The sequence below is a fragment of the Symphodus melops genome, assembly GCF_947650265.1.
Source record: "Symphodus melops genome assembly, chromosome: 11".
In the NCBI taxonomy this organism is placed as follows: domain Eukaryota; kingdom Metazoa; phylum Chordata; class Actinopteri; order Labriformes; family Labridae; genus Symphodus; species Symphodus melops.
In genome coordinates this window covers 24,707,628-24,727,235 of record NC_136701.1, presented here as the reverse complement: position 1 = coordinate 24,727,235, position 19,608 = coordinate 24,707,628, and the positions used below count along the sequence as shown (strand labels likewise).

Sequence of the window (19,608 nt, the reverse complement as noted above, 5' to 3'; positions counted from 1 at the left end):
ATTCTGTGTAATTACAAAAACAAGCAGTGAAACGTGCACCAGCTCACATGTGACCACACGCAGCAGCAGTGACCGACAGAGGAGCTCCTTCAGCTGAAGAATATGTAAAGTGTAAGTACATTTGCGCTCCACTTCACCTCCCCCGCCTGCAGCAGCAGCAGCAGCAGCAGCAGCCATGACAAATTCATCCGGGAGCTGGGCTGGAAGAAGCTACACGACTACAGCTGACCTTTCCTCGCAGATAGACATGGGACACATTCATCATTCATTACCGGGCGGAGCCACCAATCTATATTTATTCCACATTGTTGTCTACCTGAAATAGCTCTGCGTCCGCCCTCCTGTCGACTGAGGCTCACAGCTTTGAATATATGAAATGAAATCACACCACTTCCATGAGTGAGGTGCCATCTTTGTTTCTTATTGAAGTAATGAATATAAAAGTCAGGATCATAAAAGACCTAAAATACCGTTAAATTCATCTGACCCTCAAGACGAAACACCTGAACTGCATCATATCGCTGCCATTAATCAGGATGAACTGATGCATATTCAATCATATGACAGCCCCATAAATTAGACAAATAACTAATAGTTCTGTTTGCCAGACTGTACTTTCTTTATTTTCTGTGAATGAGATGAATGAGAAGTGTAGTTAAGTCGTTTTGTTTTGCACAATCCTAAAAACAATTTTAACCAAAATCTTAAAAAGGTGAATTTGGAGAAACTGAGTCTTGATGGACTTTAAAATCCCTGACACTGAGACTCGTTCAGCCTGCAGGTAATAGCAGCAGCATGGCTGAATGTTCTCCTCTGAGAACGCGGGCGGATCTATGAAATCAGTAACTGTGGTAAAAGAAAATGAGGCAATCTGAGGGAAAACGACAAAAACCCAAATTGCATCACTTCATCAGTAAATACGCCCTGGAACTCCTCACACACATTTTAAACTGATAACAGTCGGGGAGAAAATCTTTCTCCAGGGTTTTCATTTTTAATGTCACAAAGCTTGTTTGAAGACTAATTTCCTCCCTTCCTCCAAAAGTGCCCGCAGTTTGAACACAAGTTTTATTTTAGCCACAGAAGTCTGCTTCAGAGCAAACAGAGTAAATGTGCTGTCACATCGGACTTGGATGATTATTCAGAGACACAGAACTCGTATCACAGACCGACTCAATCAATCTCCGACATCTCTGCACTCTGCACCAAAGTATCTGCATCTCATTTCGTCCAATTTTAAAATCCCTTTTAAGCTTTTATTAAACCCACCTGAAGAACAAAACTTTATTCCCCTCAGTAAAGTCATCAGGCAAATCTGACAATTTAATTATTTTTAGCTGAAACATAACAAAATATTTGTGACTTTATACAAATTCTTGGATCACTTGGGAAGCTTAACTCCCAAGAAGAAAAAAATAAATACAAATTATATGATGGATGATTTGGAGGAGGAAAGAAAAGAAATGAAACATGCATGACAGACCGGTGGATGACAGCGTTCTAACTCAAGGTGAACACGCTCAGGACGTTCAGATGCAAAAACCTCGTTGTGACAAATGGATCGCCAATCTTTATCTGATCAAAGGAAGCGTTTTGGAAAAAGCCTAAAATAGAAGGAAGTGCCAAAGACATGAAATACAAACCCATCAGTGGAACATGTGGATAACAGTGCAGAGGCTACATGGGGGGCTGTAGAGTCAGTCAGAAGGGTCGGGGGTTCGATCCCCATCAGCCTCATGTCTGATCAGTTCTTGGGCAAAGACTCCAAACCCGAGTCGCTTCTGCTGCTTCATCAGCAGGATTGAAGGGGTTAATACGGATGGACACTTCACACAGCAGCCCCCCCCGAATTCAGTTAATTAGCAGGGCTGCCTAAAAGGGGGGCTAAGGGGGAAGCTTTCAGGGGCCCAGTCGCACGGAGAGGGCCCTTAGAGATTAACAAAACAAAACTCTTTACACCTAAAAACTCACTTTTATTTCTTCAAAAATCAAATCTTTGTTTTTGTTGCCTCCTTCTTCTTAAAGGGATAGAAGAATTCTTCCCAGAGGAAGCTAACGTTAGCCTGGAGGCTAGCACTAGCACTACTGATCGGGAGTTTCACGTCTGAACACACACGACTGAAAACATGGTGACACAGAAAGAAGTCCTCCTGCGTTTCTCTCGTTCGTAAAGGACCAGCCTCTGCTCCTAACAGAGCGTCTGTTTCTGTCCAAACTCTCGCAGTGTGCACTTTATTCCAAATGTGCTGCCTGGAGGAGGAGATTTCCTTCTTCTTTCTTGTAACATCGCTGTACTTTAATAACAAAGGCAGCGCCACGGCTGCAGCTGTGAGCTGATACTTCTACACAAATCACATTATCCCTCTGCGAGTGGGCTTATTCTCAAAGACCGATGTTCGCCCTTAAAACTTGCACAGAATGTAAAGAAGTGGATCATGAATCACTCTCTGGATTTCTAATATTTGCTCTCAGAGTCTCAGTTTCTTACACTCGCAGGTCTCTTTTTACATTTTGCCACTTGCTGGTGGGAACTACAATAAAACATACATCTATAGCTATGAATGGGTTCCAGTCTGGAGGGAGGATGTGAGCGTGGCTGTTTATTGGTTTATAGGCCTCCATTATGTCTTCGGGCCTGTTTATATTGACTACTTTTGGAGTTTATCATCCAAATCTGAAGAAGGCCCTGAGTCCACCTCGCATTCTTGTTCCGGGCAGAAAAGCGTTCTGCAACACTAGCATGAAGCGTTTGTCTGCTGCTCTGTGACGACGGCCGTCGTAAGACAGATGCCGCTCCGTTACTCCGTTTTACTGCACGTTTAGTATTTTGAGTTTGTTTTTTTCCAATCGGACATGAAGCGAGGAGGATGTGGGTACGAGACACGATCCGTAGGCGTCTGTCGGTGTTGGGGAATATCTGATATTTGGGAAAAGAGCGTCTGGCGCCTTTCTGAAAAGTTGATTTTCAACTTGAGCGAAAACTGATTCCGAGCACTGCAGTGTTTCTCCAAGTGGCCGCCTGCTGAGAGCGCTCTCTCCTCGAAAGCAGACGCTGGAGATCAGGGGAAAAAAAAAAATGCATCGCTGATGAGCGGCCTGGAATATACATGAAACAGGTTTATTGGATTTTGTTGTGCCAACTGCAGCTTTAAGAATAATAGAGTGTGTGGGAGGTTCAGACGTGTGCTGTATTATCAGGACCTGGTCTGCAGTGACAAAGTGATTTTTGTTCAATAACCCTGAAACTGGGAACATGAGTCAGAGCTTCACATGTTTCATGGTGGACCATGAACCCCACAGACAGGAGGAGCTTCTGTTATCAAATTCTTTCTTCAGGACAATCAACGTGTCTTTGAATTAGGTTTTGACATTTGTACAAAGCTGCAAATATTGATTTTAATAGCATCAGATTTTCTTTTTAGTCACTTTAATTGGCCTGTGAAAATACCAGGAACGTGGAGCGGCAGAAAATCGATCGTAAGCAAACAGTTTTTGTTTCACTCTCTCTCTCTCTCTGACCTCAGTGCAATTCATGTACTCACGTGTTTTTACACAGACACAAACTTTTGTCTATTAACTCTCAAACTCCAACTATCCATAGAAAAAAAACTGAATAATCGAGTTAATAGGAAAGTTTTAGTTGCAGCAGAAAAAGCTCCTGTAGTGAGAGTTATCCATCATGCATCTGAGTCGTCCTCATGAAAACTTTATAAGTTTATTTATGCAACCATTTACTATCATGCCTTAGGGAGTTTTGCATGCTCACTTGTTATCGTGTGTGTGTGTGTGTGTGTGTGTGTGTGTGTGTGTGTGTGTGTGTGTGTGTGTGTGTGTGTGTGTGTGTGTGTGTGTGTGTGTGTGTGTGTGTGTGTGTGTGTGTGTGTGTGTGTGTGTGTGTGTGTGTGTGTGTGTGTGTGTGTGTGTGTGTGTGTGTGTGTGTGTGTGTGTGTGTGTGTGTGTGTGTGTGTGGTCGCCCAGTGGACCATAACTCTCCTTTCTGGCACATTAATCCATCACACACAAACAATATGCATACGGAGGTGGAACCTGACTGAAACATTTTGATGCTGCCCAAATAAAAGTTTTCTCTACATTTTACACCGTTTAGCATTTAGCAGTCAGGAGGATGAGTTTCTACTTTTGTGAGTTTGATAATAATGCAGCGTACAGATCCACATGCAGTGCTCACAGTGTGCTGTGCAGAGATTTATTAAGCTAAGTACGGAGGGCAGGGAGGTCGCAGTGCTGCAGTGGAGATGTATTCATACACAGCCTCAGAGCAGCTTTTTCACTGCAGACAGCAACACTTTATTGTTTCCCATCATTAACCTCTGTAGGCTGAGAGGATTATAGCGCCCTGACTGCTGTGCAACTTAAAGTTTAACAACAATCATGAAGCCAGTCTGATTACCTCAAGGTTGTAACGCATGCATACAAGTCCAAATAAAAAGATTAGAAGATTCTGAAGGGAGTTAAAAGTTAACAAAATCAAACCTGTCGTTTGTTCGCTTTGCTCTGAATCATAAACAGATTAGTTCCATTGTTGCATCACGTTTGCTTTGTGTTCACACAGGGACGTTTACAAGCCGAACTAAATGTTTGATGCACGAGGACGATTTCTTTTAGCTTTTGAAAATCCAGTTTTATTGGGAAGCAGAAGTTGTGCAGAGGGTTTGCAGTCGCTTTGCTGTTTCAAGGTTTCCGTTGATGATGATTGGAGAAGCTTGTCAGGGCGCCGAACCCTCCACTGCTCGAGCATGGCACGCTTTATTTGACGCCCGCTGGAGCTGGAAAACGCTTGAAGTTGAAGGTGGAAAAGATTTCCTCGTCTGTCTGAGGACGAGGCCGCTGCTTCGCTCGATGGCTCTTTACTTTGTTCAAGTCCCTCCTGACCTCTGGTCGGGATTGCAAAGTGAGATGATGATCTTTTAAAAGTGCTCAAAGTGGCGGGTGCAGAGGCCTGTCAAAAAGTCCAGGATTACCCGAAAAGACAAGAGCGGCTTCAAATGCTGCTGCTGTTTCATGTGGTGACACTTGGATGGGCACGAGTGTTTCTGCTAACCGTCACTTTGAGAGCGTCACATTCATCCTCGTTGTCTGGCTGCTGATGGATACTGTCTCGAGTGTGTGTTTTTTTGTCTCTTTTCACGATGACAGACACAGATGCATTGACACATGGATCCAGGACGCAGTGGAACAACAACAGCACCAAGCACTTTAATCCAAAATTGGCCTGTCAGGGTTTTATGAGCTTTAGAAAAACAATAAAGCTTGTTGTCTCCTCTGCTCTGAGACGACGTCCCTCTGTCATGTGGAGAAACAATAAAGGAGTGTCTTCTCTCCGCAGGTGGAGTCTCCGCTGGCAGTCGACGCAGTGTTGGGAGAGTCGGCGTTCTCCGTAACGGATGAAAAGGTTTCCATCACCGAGATGCGAGTTCACGCCGTTTCAGGTCTCACCCTGTCGCTGCAGCCCAGCCCCGGCAACAGTCACACCATGGTCGCCAAGGCAACCGGCATCCAGACACTCACGGCTCTCAAGCAGGTACTGCACTCACTGTTCATGTTCATTTAATAAGCTGTGTTGAGGAAGAGGCCAGCAGGGGGCGTCTCCTGTTGTTGCTGTAAGAAGAGTTTGGTGTTTCAGGACTCAAAGAAAGCAACAATGGTCCCACTTAGAGTAAAACTGTGTGCAGTATATTTTTCGGGTTTGTGTTGCACAAGGTCGATCAAAATGACGTCCTCTGGTTTCAGAGAGCGCGCATCGCTGTGCGCTGAAACCTGCTGGATCCGTTCACAAACCGACGCTTAAAGAAATGTGTGTGAAGCTTCCTGAAATATTTATACAACTTTTTAGTTTTCAAAAACATCCAAACAATGCTCCATATTTATGACGTTTCTGTGTCCTGACAGTAGAGTTAGCGGTGAGGTAAATAAAACTGTGTTTTTAAAGCTTAAATATCGAAGAAAAACACAGACGCTGTCACAGGTTTCCTTAAAAATTCACCCTAGCCGAGGACTGGAGATGAAGGTAATGTTTACTGTTGTTTTGGTAGAAACATTTCTTTTCTGCTCCAATTCTGAAACAAAAGCTGTTGATGGCTTTGAATCACAGTTTTTATCCATCCGTCTTCTTGGCTTTGACCAGTTTGAGAGTGATTAAAACAAACTCCGAGTTAAAGGATGAATTAACCTGAATGTACAAAAAACAGCTTTTATACACGAGGGGAGGAGCCGACCGTCCATGTAAACACAGCTCTGACAACAACAACACAGCCAGCAGGACTCCAGCTTCTCCCTCACTGTAGACAGTCAGGACTCACACACACACACACACACACACACACACACACACAGGACACACTGGAGTTATTTATGTCATGTCATTCTTCCTTTAAAGGTCTGAACATCGACCTCTTTACACATAAAACCATGTCAGTCTTCAGTAACTGACTGCGGTAACCTGGAGATGTCGTGCCGTCGCTCCGTCTGCACTTTCCTTATTTCCGTCTAATAATAATAAATAAATGTAGTTTATTTACAAATCCCTTCAGTCTGTATCAACGAGCAGGCAATGTTTCTTTTCATTTTCTGAGCAGCAAAATCGTTCTCAAACTAAATCTTTAAAGCCCCTGACTGCATTGTTAGCAAGGACACCAGATAAAGGCAGCTGCAGTGAACTAAAAAGTATCCTTGATGCTGCGTTTTATCACGAGCTCCATATTAACCGAGGCTGCAGAAACACATCTGAGGGGCCCGTGTATATATCTCCCCGAATGTTTTATTGCTTGAAACGAAGGAGAAAGAAATGAGAAGATTTGGAGATTAAAAAAAAAAAAGTGAGAAAGAAATGCGTTTTCTTTGCATCTGTGTCTTCACATAGAAGTAATGCTATCTACAAGTCTTTGTGAAGAATTAATTGGCAGCGCAGCTTCACCTGAGGAAGCTGTGCATGTGTGTGCGTTTCTTTTCTCATTGGCCTGCAAGCAGCTAAAAACGCAACCACAACCCCATCAGGCATCAGCCAAAGAGAAGCGAGCATTAAATTCCAATTTTTCTTGCTTTCCGCTTCTTGGCCACCTTGAAATTTAATTATTGTAATGTATTGTCCTAAGTGCTCTCCGAGGCCGGGCCATAAAAGGCAGCCAATTCCTCTGCCGGCGAAGCTCTCAGAGGAGCGCTGCAGCTATTTCAAGCCATTTGATTCTGTTTCACAGGAAAACTTTCTGAATGTCCTCTATTAGTGTGGAAATGAATGAAACACATAAACTCTGGATGGAGGGAGTCGGACAATCGAGGACTCTTTGCTTCCTTCTCTTTTCCACTCGACAGAGTTCGGCTACAGAGAGGCGCCAGTGCTTGAAGGTTCATCATAAAGCCAGTTCCGTTGCTGTGATTCGAGTGTTTGTGCTGAAATGAGCAGCTCAGTGTGCGATATTCATGACTCTGAAGAGTGTCATTACATCTCAAGTTGATGCCTCACAATAATATTTCTACAGCCGAGTGTTTTCGCATGATGCATCAGTCGATTTAAAACAAGGAATCGAGATTCATCGATTCATTTGAAAATACTTTTTTCAACTTTGTTCATTTCAAAATCATCTCGACCTGCCACGTTGATTTTCAAAGAAAGTTTCAAGAGTTCTGTCGCAACACAAACCCGAAGGGATTTTCAGGGGTCACACATCGGATTTCCATTTCCCTTCTGGATCCGCCCCTGTCACCTGACCCAGCTCGTAGTACCGCCTGCTCCGTTCTTCCTGCTGCACGCTGCAGATGAGCTCACAGGGATCCAGGTGAACGAGGCGCTGTGATAGAGTGCACACGAAGCAGGAACGCGACATGATTGGCTGAAAATAAAAACAATTGACGTGGGATTGGGTCTCGAAAGAGTTGACTGCCCTGACGTGCAAATATTATAATTCAAGCTCTTCGTTCGATTCACATCTACATACCGTAAACTCCCTGATGCTACGTGCGTGCGTGCATCAGAGCGTTAACTTCATGGGAATGCACAGATTACGTTATTAATCCAACCTGAGCGCTGATTGTGGAGTTAGCTCGATGTATGGAAGACATATATCCGATGCAGAGAGCAGAACTCCCTCCAGGTTTCCTCAATCAAAAACATATTTGTTATTAAAAACTCTCCTCTACATGCATGACTTTTACATCCTTGATTGGCACAGACAGGCAAATGTCAAAACACCCACTTGTTTCCTGTTTTCCCCTATACCAGTCTTTTTTCCTCTTTTTTTTTTTTTTCCCGGAGTCAGCTCGTGAAAACAGAAACGCTGTGGTCGATGTATTATTTAAATCATCCATATCAAAGGCTGTCTTCTCTCTGTCATGCTGCGATGATAGAAGTTTGGCTCGTGGTGGAATATCATCACAACATCGCACTCTTTCCCCAGAAATGCACCGAAGGGATTTATGTCCTGAAACGGCTCGCTGTGCATTTTGCCCTTTGCAAGAATAAAAGAAGAAGAAGAAGAAGGAGAAGAAGGCTAAAACTGTTGGACTCTGTGTTGGAGAAAATATTTTCCTTTGCATGGTCGGTTGCTGATGTTAAAGCATGCAGGGAACAAAGGGGACTGTGGCAAACAGCCTTGATAACGTGGACACCAGCGTTGCAGTTTATTCCCCCGCAGATGAATGTCGACAGGTAACCAGCGTGCCGGCCTTTTCTCCATCAGGAGACGTAGAGAGCGAGAAAACATCAAACAACAACAAGATGGGAAAATCACACGCAACAATCACAAAGAGCTGACTGTGTCGTAGCCTTCAGGACCGCGTCCGTCCTGCCACCCCGTCCTCCGTCTTTGTGATTGAGAGTGTTCAGATGGCGTGCACATCAGAGGCACGGCGTGTGTGTGTGTGTGTGTGTGTGTGTGTGTGTGTGTGTGTCAGTCACAGCTCAGACTGAGCACTGGGCTTCTTGCACATGTTCACAAAAGCTCTGGAGATTTGGGGGATTGGAGAAAGTCCAGAACTTCAAAAGGCTCATTCGGGAATAGACTTTGAAATGACGGTCAATGCCGAGTGAACGAATGGGATCTAAAGCGTCGAGATATATTCTTTTGGGACGTACAAACAAGGCCGAGTCGTGGTTTTATCTGACTCATGGTGCTTTGATATTCACAAGGCATGTTGTTTCCTCAGAGAAATGATCAAACTTGCTGACTGTGATGGGGTGAAGTAGACACCAGCGCCAGCTCGTGTGCGTTGTCGATCTCTATAAAAAGGATTTCTGCAGAGGCGCGTCGTTTTTCCTGCAGGTTGATGCTGAAAAAGATGCAGAATGCAATCTAAGGAGCTTTTGCAACCAAGCTATCTAATTGGACACGAGTCGATCCTTGACTTAAATTATGGGACTTTTCATTTATTTAGACGCACATATTGTCCTTGCCGATTTTGACTAACACACCAACACTGATCAGTCTCACTAGTTCTGTTTGATCAGAATCTGGGAGACATTTTTGATCTCCTCTAATTGTTCAGAAGGTCTTTGTGAAGTTTGACCCGTACGCAAACTTGTGGCTGTTTTGCTGGCAGTTTTTGAGTCTCTTCAAATCTTTCTTTTATCATCCGGCGGTGAGAAAACACAAATTTGGCAGGAGAATTCTCTTATTTTTCACGCTTTAAAGTTTGAGCAGAGTCTACAGTATTTAATCTTTTAGTTCATCCGAGGCTGTCACACTTCAGATATCTAACTGTCCAAGGACAAACCAGTGTGAACATAGGTTACTGTGTGTTGCCAGCAAATATAAAAATACTTGTTTCAAACTGAACCAAACTTCAGTAACCTTTCACATGTGACTGGAGCTCTTGCAGTGTAAACAGAATAACCGATCTGAATCTGTCTCTCTCTCTGACAGGAGGCCAGTTTGTCCATCTGGATGCTCTTCAGTGACAACACAGCCGCCACTCTGTCTTACTTTGATCCCAAAGACTACAACATCAACGCGTCCACGCTGGACGACAAAGTTGTGTCGATATCCCAGGAGCCTCAGCAACGGTGGCCTGTTGTCGTGGCAGAAGGCGAGGGATCCGGGGAGATGGTGCGTTTAGAGATGACCATCTGCGAGGCCTGTCAGAAGACCAAACGGAAAAGCGTCATCGCATCTGCTGCAGTTTATGTCAAGGTCCGTTTCGGCCCCGAGGAGGACTCGGAAGAAGAGGCGACCACGGAGGGCGAGATTGAGCTGACTCCTTTCACCAGACGTCCAATCATTGATCCAAACATTAGTGGAAGAATTTATGAGACGTCTAACGAGCAACCTGCCAGCGTTCCCATTGATTACACCAATTTCCCCACCATTAGCAACCAAGAGAGGCCGACTGAGAGCGACGAGGAGGAGGAGGACGACTTTGTGCATTCACCTCGCAACATGACCGACCTTGAGATTGGCATGTATGCCCTGCTCGGCGTTTTCTGTCTGGCCATTTTAGTTTTTCTCATCAATTGCATCGTGTTTGTGCTTAAATACCGCCATAAGAGAATCCCCCCCGAGGGTCAGGCCAACATGGACCATTCCCACCACTGGGTGTTCTTGGGAAACGGCCAGCCGCTGAGGGCCCAGTGTGAGCTGTCACCACAGCAGGTAGAGAGTCCCAGCAACCCTTTGGAAGGCGTACAGACTTGCTGCCATGGGGACCATCACAGCAGTGGCAGTTCCCAGACTAGCGTTCAGAGCCAGGTACACGGGCGGGGTGACGGAAGCTCTGGGGGCTCAACGAAGGAGAACGGCGAGGAGGCCAATTCCCCCACTTCCAAGCGCAAAAGAGTCAAGTTCACCACCTTCACCACCCTCCCCACGGAGGAGCTGCCCTATAACTCCATCCCCATAGCAGACGAAGAGGACATTCAGTGGGTTTGCCAGGATATGGGCTTTCAAGACCCAGAGGAACTGCACGATTACATGCGCAGAATAAAAGAAATAGCCTGAGATAAGAGGAGCAGCGTGGACCGACGCTCTCAGCTTTCTAAAGAAATGTTCCTTTCTATTTTTCTCTTTTTCACCTAAGTGAAAGATAACTTTTCACAGACTAAAAGGCCAACTGTTGTTTCGGTTAGAGTGTGTTCCATTTAGTTTGCACAGTGCTGTAATCTCATACACGCTCACACGGAGGAGAACGCAAGGAAGCAAGCCAAAGACTTGACCAGAGGATCTCAGTCACTGGAGGGAATCTGTAAATCTTGGCTATACGAAACATGTTTCACCGCAAAGTTGAGCCGAGGCCAAAAGTGAGAGCTGCTCCAACTTATTTTTTAGGATCTGCTTTGAGAGAAAAGCCTGATAGGGACAGGAATGTAGAGGTTTGCTGTTGGCTGTGTTGGACTCTGCTGTACTGTACCTACTTCAAACAAAGAGGCCTTTGATGAACAAAAAAAAAAAACCACAAAAAAAAACAGTCAAAGACTCTCATTGAAGCTATGTTTAAAAAAAAATCATTTTGTTTTTTGCCAAAGTAGGAAAAGTGTTGTTTTAATGGCGAAACTTCATTGTTGTTCTTGGTGCAGCACACTCATGATTTGTACTCATGTTCATTTCATTGCATTTTTCTACATTTCATAGCGAGGCAATCGCAGTGCCCTACAAGTAGTCCTCCCGGTCCTGGATCAATCTAATGCCTTACAAAGACAGTCACCGATTCACTTCTCATATCAGCGCAGACACCCTGTTTTCTCACCATGGCTAGAGACGGTGTAGTAAGACGTAGAACACTGAATCTGATCTCGAGCATGCGGTATAAATAGAGAGGAGCTTGTGTGTTTGGAGGATCTCGAAATATCTTTGCATGGATGCGGATCTCGAGGCACAATCAGCAACCTTTTTTTTCCCCCCCAAATTTGTCGATGTTTGTATTGTAATTATATAACCATTCATACACGCATAATAAAAGCAAATAGGTTATCATGCATTACACGCATGCCATGCCAGGCATACTTACACGCAAACATTCCTCTCTAGTATCTGTAAATACCGTATATCGAGACAGGCTGGCGTCCCGCACCGACGCTCAACAAGTCACTCGCTCCGAGCTCGAAGCCGGATGGAGTCTTGACATTTTTTTTGTTTTTTTTGTAGTCTTGTGCCGAGTTAACGGGTTCCCCTTTGCTAACGTCGAGCATAACTGTAGCGTTTTAAACAAATGGATCTCACACCTGACTGTTGAACATTGGGGAGGGGGGGTTTGCTATGCATCAGAATTGTAACAGATCTGATCTTTTTTGGATGGTTCATTTTCCTTCCTGAAGCTAATGAGGTGAACACAGGAACTCATCTAAACTCTGCAGGAAACGCCAACCCTCCAGAAACAGGATACATAGATACATCATTTGTAGGTTTTGCTCCATCATTTTTAAATCATAGCCATCCCATGTCGAAAGACACACTCTCCAATGTATGACCTTTATTTCCCCCTTTCTCTACCTGTGAACGTCCTTTTTTTGGTTCAATCTATTCCAGTGACTTTACACCTGGAAGTCATGAATGAACAATGCACTGAACACGACGGCAACAGAAGCTTATTGGTGAAGGAGGTCAGTGGTTCCTATTGGCAGATGAGCTGTGGATGTGGATGCACTGGGTGTGGTTGTAACAACATGTAAGGACATCTACCGTCATGCTCCAAATATAAGACGACCCTGATTTTAAGTTTTTAAGACTAATTTCAGTAAGGTGCCCCGCCCTGCACTTAATTGAGGACATCAGCCTCTGTGCACTGATATTGGCATGTAAAAGTCCAGAACCTGAAAATAAGACAATCAAACTTTTTTTCTGGTGTATTTCAACGGAGGGGAAAAAAGTCTTATATTTGGACCAGAAGGGTAAAACAAGCACGGCTATTTGATGTAATTCGAAGGTTCGGAGGTTTGACGTGACTTTTGAATTTCCCTAAAGCAGGAAAAATGAAATATCAAGCAGGTTTAGAAAGATCATAAAACCCCACAACGATGAGATTTCATCCGAAGTTGCGAGGCAGCCAAACACGTGTTGGTAACGGAGAGCATGACAACAGCAAAGCTCGTAGTGTTTTTAATCCCAGTCGCCCTGTTAGCGTAGCGTATGGAGAGGATGACGTCTTTGAAGGTTGTTATTCCAGCTCTGATCTCGTTCTTGAACAAGATCTCATTCTGGACTAATGAAGCAACCGCAAGATCAAAAATGAGTTTTTCCCATGTCACATTCCTTTAATTCTGAAGTGCATCTAAGGGCTTGGATCTTCTTTAATGCTAACTGATGTTTTTTGATCTTAGAAATCCAATGTTGCTTTGCTCCTATGCTGTGATAACGGGCGGATATTGCTCTATTTGTCACTGAAAATGTACACCTGTACAGCTCCATTAAAGACCCAATCCAGCATTGTTTGTACAAAGTACAGAACTTAAACATATTCTATATTGACTGAAGCTTCTTATTCATTAACTACAAACCTAACCAAATCAGATCTGACCAAGGACATGCGTTAACTACAGTACTGTTGTAAATACCGGAGAAAGAACAGGCGTTGATCTTTATCTGAAAGTTGACGAGAGATTATTTTTCCGTCAGTGAACCAAACGTTTCAATGTCCGACATGTAAATATCTACATTTGAGATGTCCGTGAATCCTGGATTGGGACTTTAAGGATCTGATTTACTGCATGCCCTCTCTTTGTTCCACGTGGTTGAAATGAACTACGACCTGATTCTGCTATTTCATGGAGTTAAATCTGTGTTAACATCTGAAGAGAAGACGAGACGTTGTTTTCCTGACACACCAAGCCCGTCCTTTTCGCCTCGGCATCCAACATGTTTTTTTTTTTTTTTTTCTTCCCACGATATTTAGAGAAACAGCAGCGAGCCGGAGGTGCTTGAACATGATGGTTCCTCAGGATGAATGTAGGAGTCTTTTACTAAACCTGGCTGTTTGGTGTTAATGTGGTCTGCCCAATATGAATCTATAAATGATCAAGTATCTAATAGCAGCTTCACACACTGATTCATGTTTTTTTTTCCAACTTTTGATCTCTTGATTTAATCACTCTGGATGTAAATACGTCACCCAATTCATCATTTTTACATCATTTTAACTCCATTTCTGTATTTTCTCTATTTTTTTTTCTTGTAGTGCTTCTTTGGTGAAGGTGCACATGTTGCTCATTTTGTATTTCTTCAAGCTGCTAATAGAAACTTCTTACAACGTGTAATCGAACATCTTGAATTATACCTCTATGCCCCCTCCCCCCTAAACCCCCCCACCCCTCCCTTTTGCACCCGATGGGAAACTGTGCACGGCTCTGTCTGTTGTGCCAAGCAAACGCCACCCTCACAATAATATGTTATTGTACAGAGCACTGTTAAATTTCCTGTATTCTCTCGGAAACGAACCCTTGTATTTTCCTGTTATATGTAAAGTACTAAAGAAAATGCAATATACTCATGTCAAAGTGTCTTTTTTTACAGTATCACGTCCAGAGAGCTCAAAACCAGTGGTGCTGGTCAATAGAGGGCGCTAGTGTGCCGTCCCACCGCTGCCCACAGAGCTTCGCTGAGAAGGATTTTAAATACATACATTTAATCTAATCACTGTTTGGTTTCGTGCATTGATTCTTGAAAGAAATTGCAGAGGAATCTTTGCACCAGCCGCCACTAATCAAAACCACAGACTGTCTAAAACATGGACGTAGTCTCGGTGAAGTCACCCATTGAGTTATGAAGCCCATCGATGGACATCAATCAATCTAGAAACCCTTAGGGGCCCCCTAATGGTCTGGGGCCCCAGCCTTGCCTGTTTCCTCTGGTGATGCCTTCAGCTGTACTTAAAGGTACAGTAGCAGCGTATTTGTGCTTGAAACTTCCCTCCTCTGATGATGTCAGCTGTTCGTCTGATTCACCCTCACTTCACCCTCAGGAGCTTCATATACGGGGCAACACGGTGACCTTGAAAGTTTCTTGGCTCATTAGGTACCTAATGCCTCACGAGAGGATTGGTGCAAAAATAAAGCATGTCTGATTTATAGAATAAATGAAAGTGCTGCGTTTCAGACTTCTGCTGCATTTAAGCTCATTTATGTAACACAGTCATCCCTGGATGTTTAAATAAGCAAAGCAATAGGTGTCATACGCAGCAGATTCAGTGATGAGGAAGACAGGTAGAGAGGAAGCGATTATATAAGAGTGTTTTATGTTTTTGAATCGTGACTATAACGTATGTAGCTCACATCTGAAACCTTTCCAAATATGTCGCAGCCAGAGCTGATCGGATTCTGGCTCGAGTTCTGCTCGTGTTTGAAGTCGGTGGATCACTGCCATTCGCCCCTCGCTGTGCAGAGTCGAACGGCTCTCCTCTCTCATATTTTCTGGCAGTTCCCCGCAAGATCCTGCAGAGTGATGTGTAAAGCTACTGTTCTGTTTGTGTGTGTGTGTGTGTGTGTGTGTGTGTGTGTGTCTGCTCATCCAGCAGCTCCTGTTCAAAAAAAAATCCATACTTGGAGCAGGAGTCTGAGTGTTTACAGCTGTAGTTCACTTCATTTGGGCAGCTGAGATCAAACCCTCTGATCTCAGGGAGGGCACGTGGTCGTTAGGAACGCGTACAGAGGTTTATTGGACTGTGGAGACGGATAGATACTGACACCTGACACCTGATGGCAGAGAAACAAGCGGGGAAAAAAGAGGAAAATTCTGCTGTTTGGAGAGATGTTTACAGACACAGAAGTTTGTAGAACACATTGCAGAAATAATTATACATAATAACGTAACATTTATTGTCATATTAGGTTAGTCATTCAGAAACTCACAAATCCCCCCCCAACACCATTTTCTGAACCGGATGGTAAGGGGTTAACTCCCCAGCTCCTGCAGTCACATGTCCAAATCTCCCCAGATCAAATGTGTCTAAAGGTGATTAGTTATTACTCATGCATCCTCTACCATCACTGTGACCAGAGTGTTCAGAAGACTAAACAAGCGCTGCATCATCAATTTCATGCTTCTTAATGAGCTCTTAATATTTGACGTATCAATAAAACCCTAACCCTAACCCTAAAGCCAAGCATTTCTGATGGAGCAGAAGCTGCAGCCCAGCCAGAAAGGAGAGCTGCCACCATGAATTAATTTGTATGTATGAGCCGGAGCGTAGGAGGGGTCTGCAGCCCTTAACACACAAACACACACACACACACACACACACACACACACATACACACACACAACCTCCTGTCAGCCGCTACTGTACACTTCCTGTATATACAGTCCAGGACACAACAGATCCACGGATTTCTGCGGCATCTCTCCGTCTTCGAGATCTGAAATCACAACTTCTGCTTCTCCTAATGAAACTTGTTGATCACAGTGCGGAGAGAGTAAAGGCCCCTGAGCATCCAATCACCTGACCAGGAGAGAGGGGAGCGACGTGAATGAGCTGGGCTTCACTCTGCACTCTAACTTTTCCTCTGCATGCTGCTGTGGGCGAACATGTGCAGTACCTTGTCATCACATTTTTAATCGTCTCTTATTCTGCTGGTGATCTACTTTAACAAATCCGCTGACGGTGAGCGTGCGGCCCTGGCAACAGGTATTTCTGCTTCCACATATATTTCTCCGAGGTGTGCCCGTGACATTTCATCCCTGCAAAAGATGGTAATTTGTTTCGATGTGGCGTGCAGAGGTCACTTGTATGGAATCAATGTGCAGACCCTGTGTGAGCATACCAGCCTTTCACGCCTCATATACCCTGTAATAAATAATAAAGGGTCACTTTTGCAGCAGGGCGTCTTCAAACCAATATTTACATCAAATCACGTAGGAGGAGCTCCCTCTGCTGCAGGATAACCTTTACCTTTGAAAGCAGACTGTTGTAATATGCCTTCACACAGAAGCGATTTAAAGTGACTCAGAATCATTCAGTAAAGTGAAACAATGCATCTCTAAATTATCTTTTGTATTTAATATAATACTAAAATAAGTTATTTTATTGTGCACACAAGAAAGAAAAAAACCTTTTCTAGCAACAAGTAAATATCTTATGTACACAAAATCATTGTCCTGTGTGCACAATGTAATGATGTAAAGTTCCTACAAAATAGGATAAAAGATATTTGCACTTTTTGGGACCTCGGGGGCTTTGTAGACAAGAAGACTTTTCAAAATAAAAGAAAACATTAAAGGGCTATTTGGATTATCTTTTTTGTCATCAATATTTTTTGTTTGTTTTTTTTTGTCTTGTTGTCTTTGTGTTTTTTATGCTACCCGGGATGGATGCCATCACCTTATAAAGTGATTGATTACTTTTAATGATTTTCTATGATTGTAAAAACTTTACTCGAACGAGGCGACTTTTTACTAAACAGTCCCTGTCCAGAAGTTTGTGTCCGAGCGAGCAGCAACTCGATTCTGCCGCGCTAACTTCAAACATCTTTTCCTGTCTTGTAGTTGTTTGTTTGCGGTGATGGTGGCTGGTACTGCGGTACTGTTCTATTAGCAGGCTAATCTTATATCCGCTCTGACATCATTACGTGTGCTAACAGGGCACAAGACTTCCTGTTGTCTGTCGATGCTTTGAGCTTGTGTGGTTAAACATCAAGTATCAAGTGTTTCTATGCACTGTCTTGCACTCCATTTTGTCAAAGTACCTGCAGACTCTTTTCCTGCTCACAGCTGACATGGTGCATGAAAGGCTAACTGAGTTGAACTGTGCCAGAAGTGAAACATGACTCAAGGTGTACCGGTGTGTAATTATACCCATCCATAAAAGTTTAGAGACAAAAAGGACAACATTCAGAAACAGAGAAGAGCGCGCTGGTTCATGGTGAGAAGTCACGGGTCATTCAGAGTGAGAGCAGATTCAACGGTGGAGTTGAACGTGGTCAAAGAAAGTTCAGGTCTGATGTTATCTGGAGTTTTCTTCAAGTTGCCCATGTTAAGTTTGCACTCGGCCTGATGGCCTGCGAGGCAGCGAGGGTTCAAACAGTTAGAGGCAGTCAGACATGTTTTAGTCCTGATGAGGCATTTAAAAACAAGTATTTCAAACTCTGCCAGATATCTGATGTAATGTGCTCGTTTCAGCTGCAGCGTTTTGATACACAATTAGGTTGTCTCACATTTCTTTTTGTTCAAACAAACAAAGTCAAATCAGTGCATTAAATTGGATTGCAGCCTTTCTCAGTTTATGTTACAATACTAAAACAACAGGGGAAAGAAACACTCACATTTCTGCTCCCCTTTCTTTATGTCTTTTTATTTCATTCCTGTGGAAAACAGCTCAGTGATGTGATCTCACGTCAAGACATTGCCAGAATGGCTACAATGAGACCTGACAGCAGAAATATCTTTAACTATAAAAGCTTCGACATTAAATGTCAGGTTTTCTGTGTCAGTCCCTTCGAATCAAAGCGATAGGCTTCTTTTTAGACTTACCATTTTCACAAGCCTTCAGCAACGGTGCAGGGAGAAATCCATCACCGGAGATAACAGTCTCACACTGACAGCAGCCTCCAAAGACCAGAATGCAACGCTGAGAAAAGACATGTTGCATTTAGGGAAGGCCTTCAACTCTGTATTTGGCTGGTTTTTAATCCTGTTCGAGCCGCGCTGTTTTCAGACGACTGATGGTGGAAAGTTTAAGATCTGCTAATATCTAACTGTCTGTAATTTAGGCTCAACATCTGGCAACGCTTTGCTCGCTAAAACCCGAGCTTAACTACTGATCTCTGTGGCGAAGCATGTTAACCAACCGTTAGATAAGTCGTGTGAGCGCTTGTGTTGAAAGTGAACATTTGTGCCCCGTTCATCACACAACACGAGAGAGAGAATACAACACTGCTGCGTTGGCTCGAGGCCGCCAATATGATCCATCAGGATCTAAAAAGAGCAGGCCAATCTGAGGTCAGTTTAGTGTTTGAGGCTTGCTCAGAGGAAATATGGCCTCTCGGAAGGTCAACAGGTGTTGCAGCGATGGAAGCGGGCAGTGGAACTGCTTCAGATAGAAGTGATTGTACCCGAGCTAAAAAGCCTCTGCATGTTTCTAATAAGCTCCAGCAGCAGAAAGCTGCTCAAACTAGGATCAATGTTGGAGATGCTTTTGAAACATGGAGAGAGGTTAGAACGCAGAAAGCTTTACAGACCCATGCAGAGCTGGCTAAACACTGAAGCTACAGTGTCCACCACATGCAGAGCTGGCTAAACACTGAAGCTACAGTGTCCACCACATGCTGAGCTGGCTAAACACTGAAGCTACAGTGTCCACCACATGCAGAGCTGGCTAAACACTGAAGCTACAGTGTCCACCACATGCAGAGCTGGCTAAACACTGAAGCTACAGTGTCCACCGCATGCAGAGCTGGCTAAACACTGAAGCTACAGTGTCCACCACATGCAGAGCTGGCTAAACACTGAAGCTACAGTGTCCACCACATGCAGAGCTGGCTAAACACTGAAGCTACAGTGTCCACCACATGGTGACCTGTGTGGGAGGAGGGGGGCGGAGCCAGCTCTCTGTGACGATTTAAAGGAGCTTTACAATACGTTCATGTTTCCTAAAATTAAAAGCTAACGTGAGGCACACGGAGCTATTAGCGGACGTAGCAGTCAATAGAGAGGGAGGTAGAAGTGTGTAACCTAGCAA

General features: G+C 44.0%; 1 protein-coding gene across 2 annotated transcripts in view; it reads left to right on the top strand.

The window, feature by feature from the left end:
- tmem132e (transmembrane protein 132E) overlaps positions 1 to 14,227 on the top strand; it is a 335,032-nt gene extending 320,805 nt beyond the window's left edge. For both annotated transcript variants that reach the window (XM_079355808.1, XM_079355807.1), the window contains exons 8-9: positions 5,348 to 5,542; positions 9,876 to 14,227. In XM_079355808.1, coding sequence (XP_079211934.1) covers positions 5,348 to 5,542; positions 9,876 to 10,946 — 1,266 coding nt within the window. In that variant the 3' untranslated portion in view covers positions 10,947 to 14,227. The remainder of the gene's footprint in view (positions 1 to 5,347; positions 5,543 to 9,875) is intronic.
- The last annotated feature ends 5,381 nt before the right edge of the window (positions 14,228 to 19,608 follow it).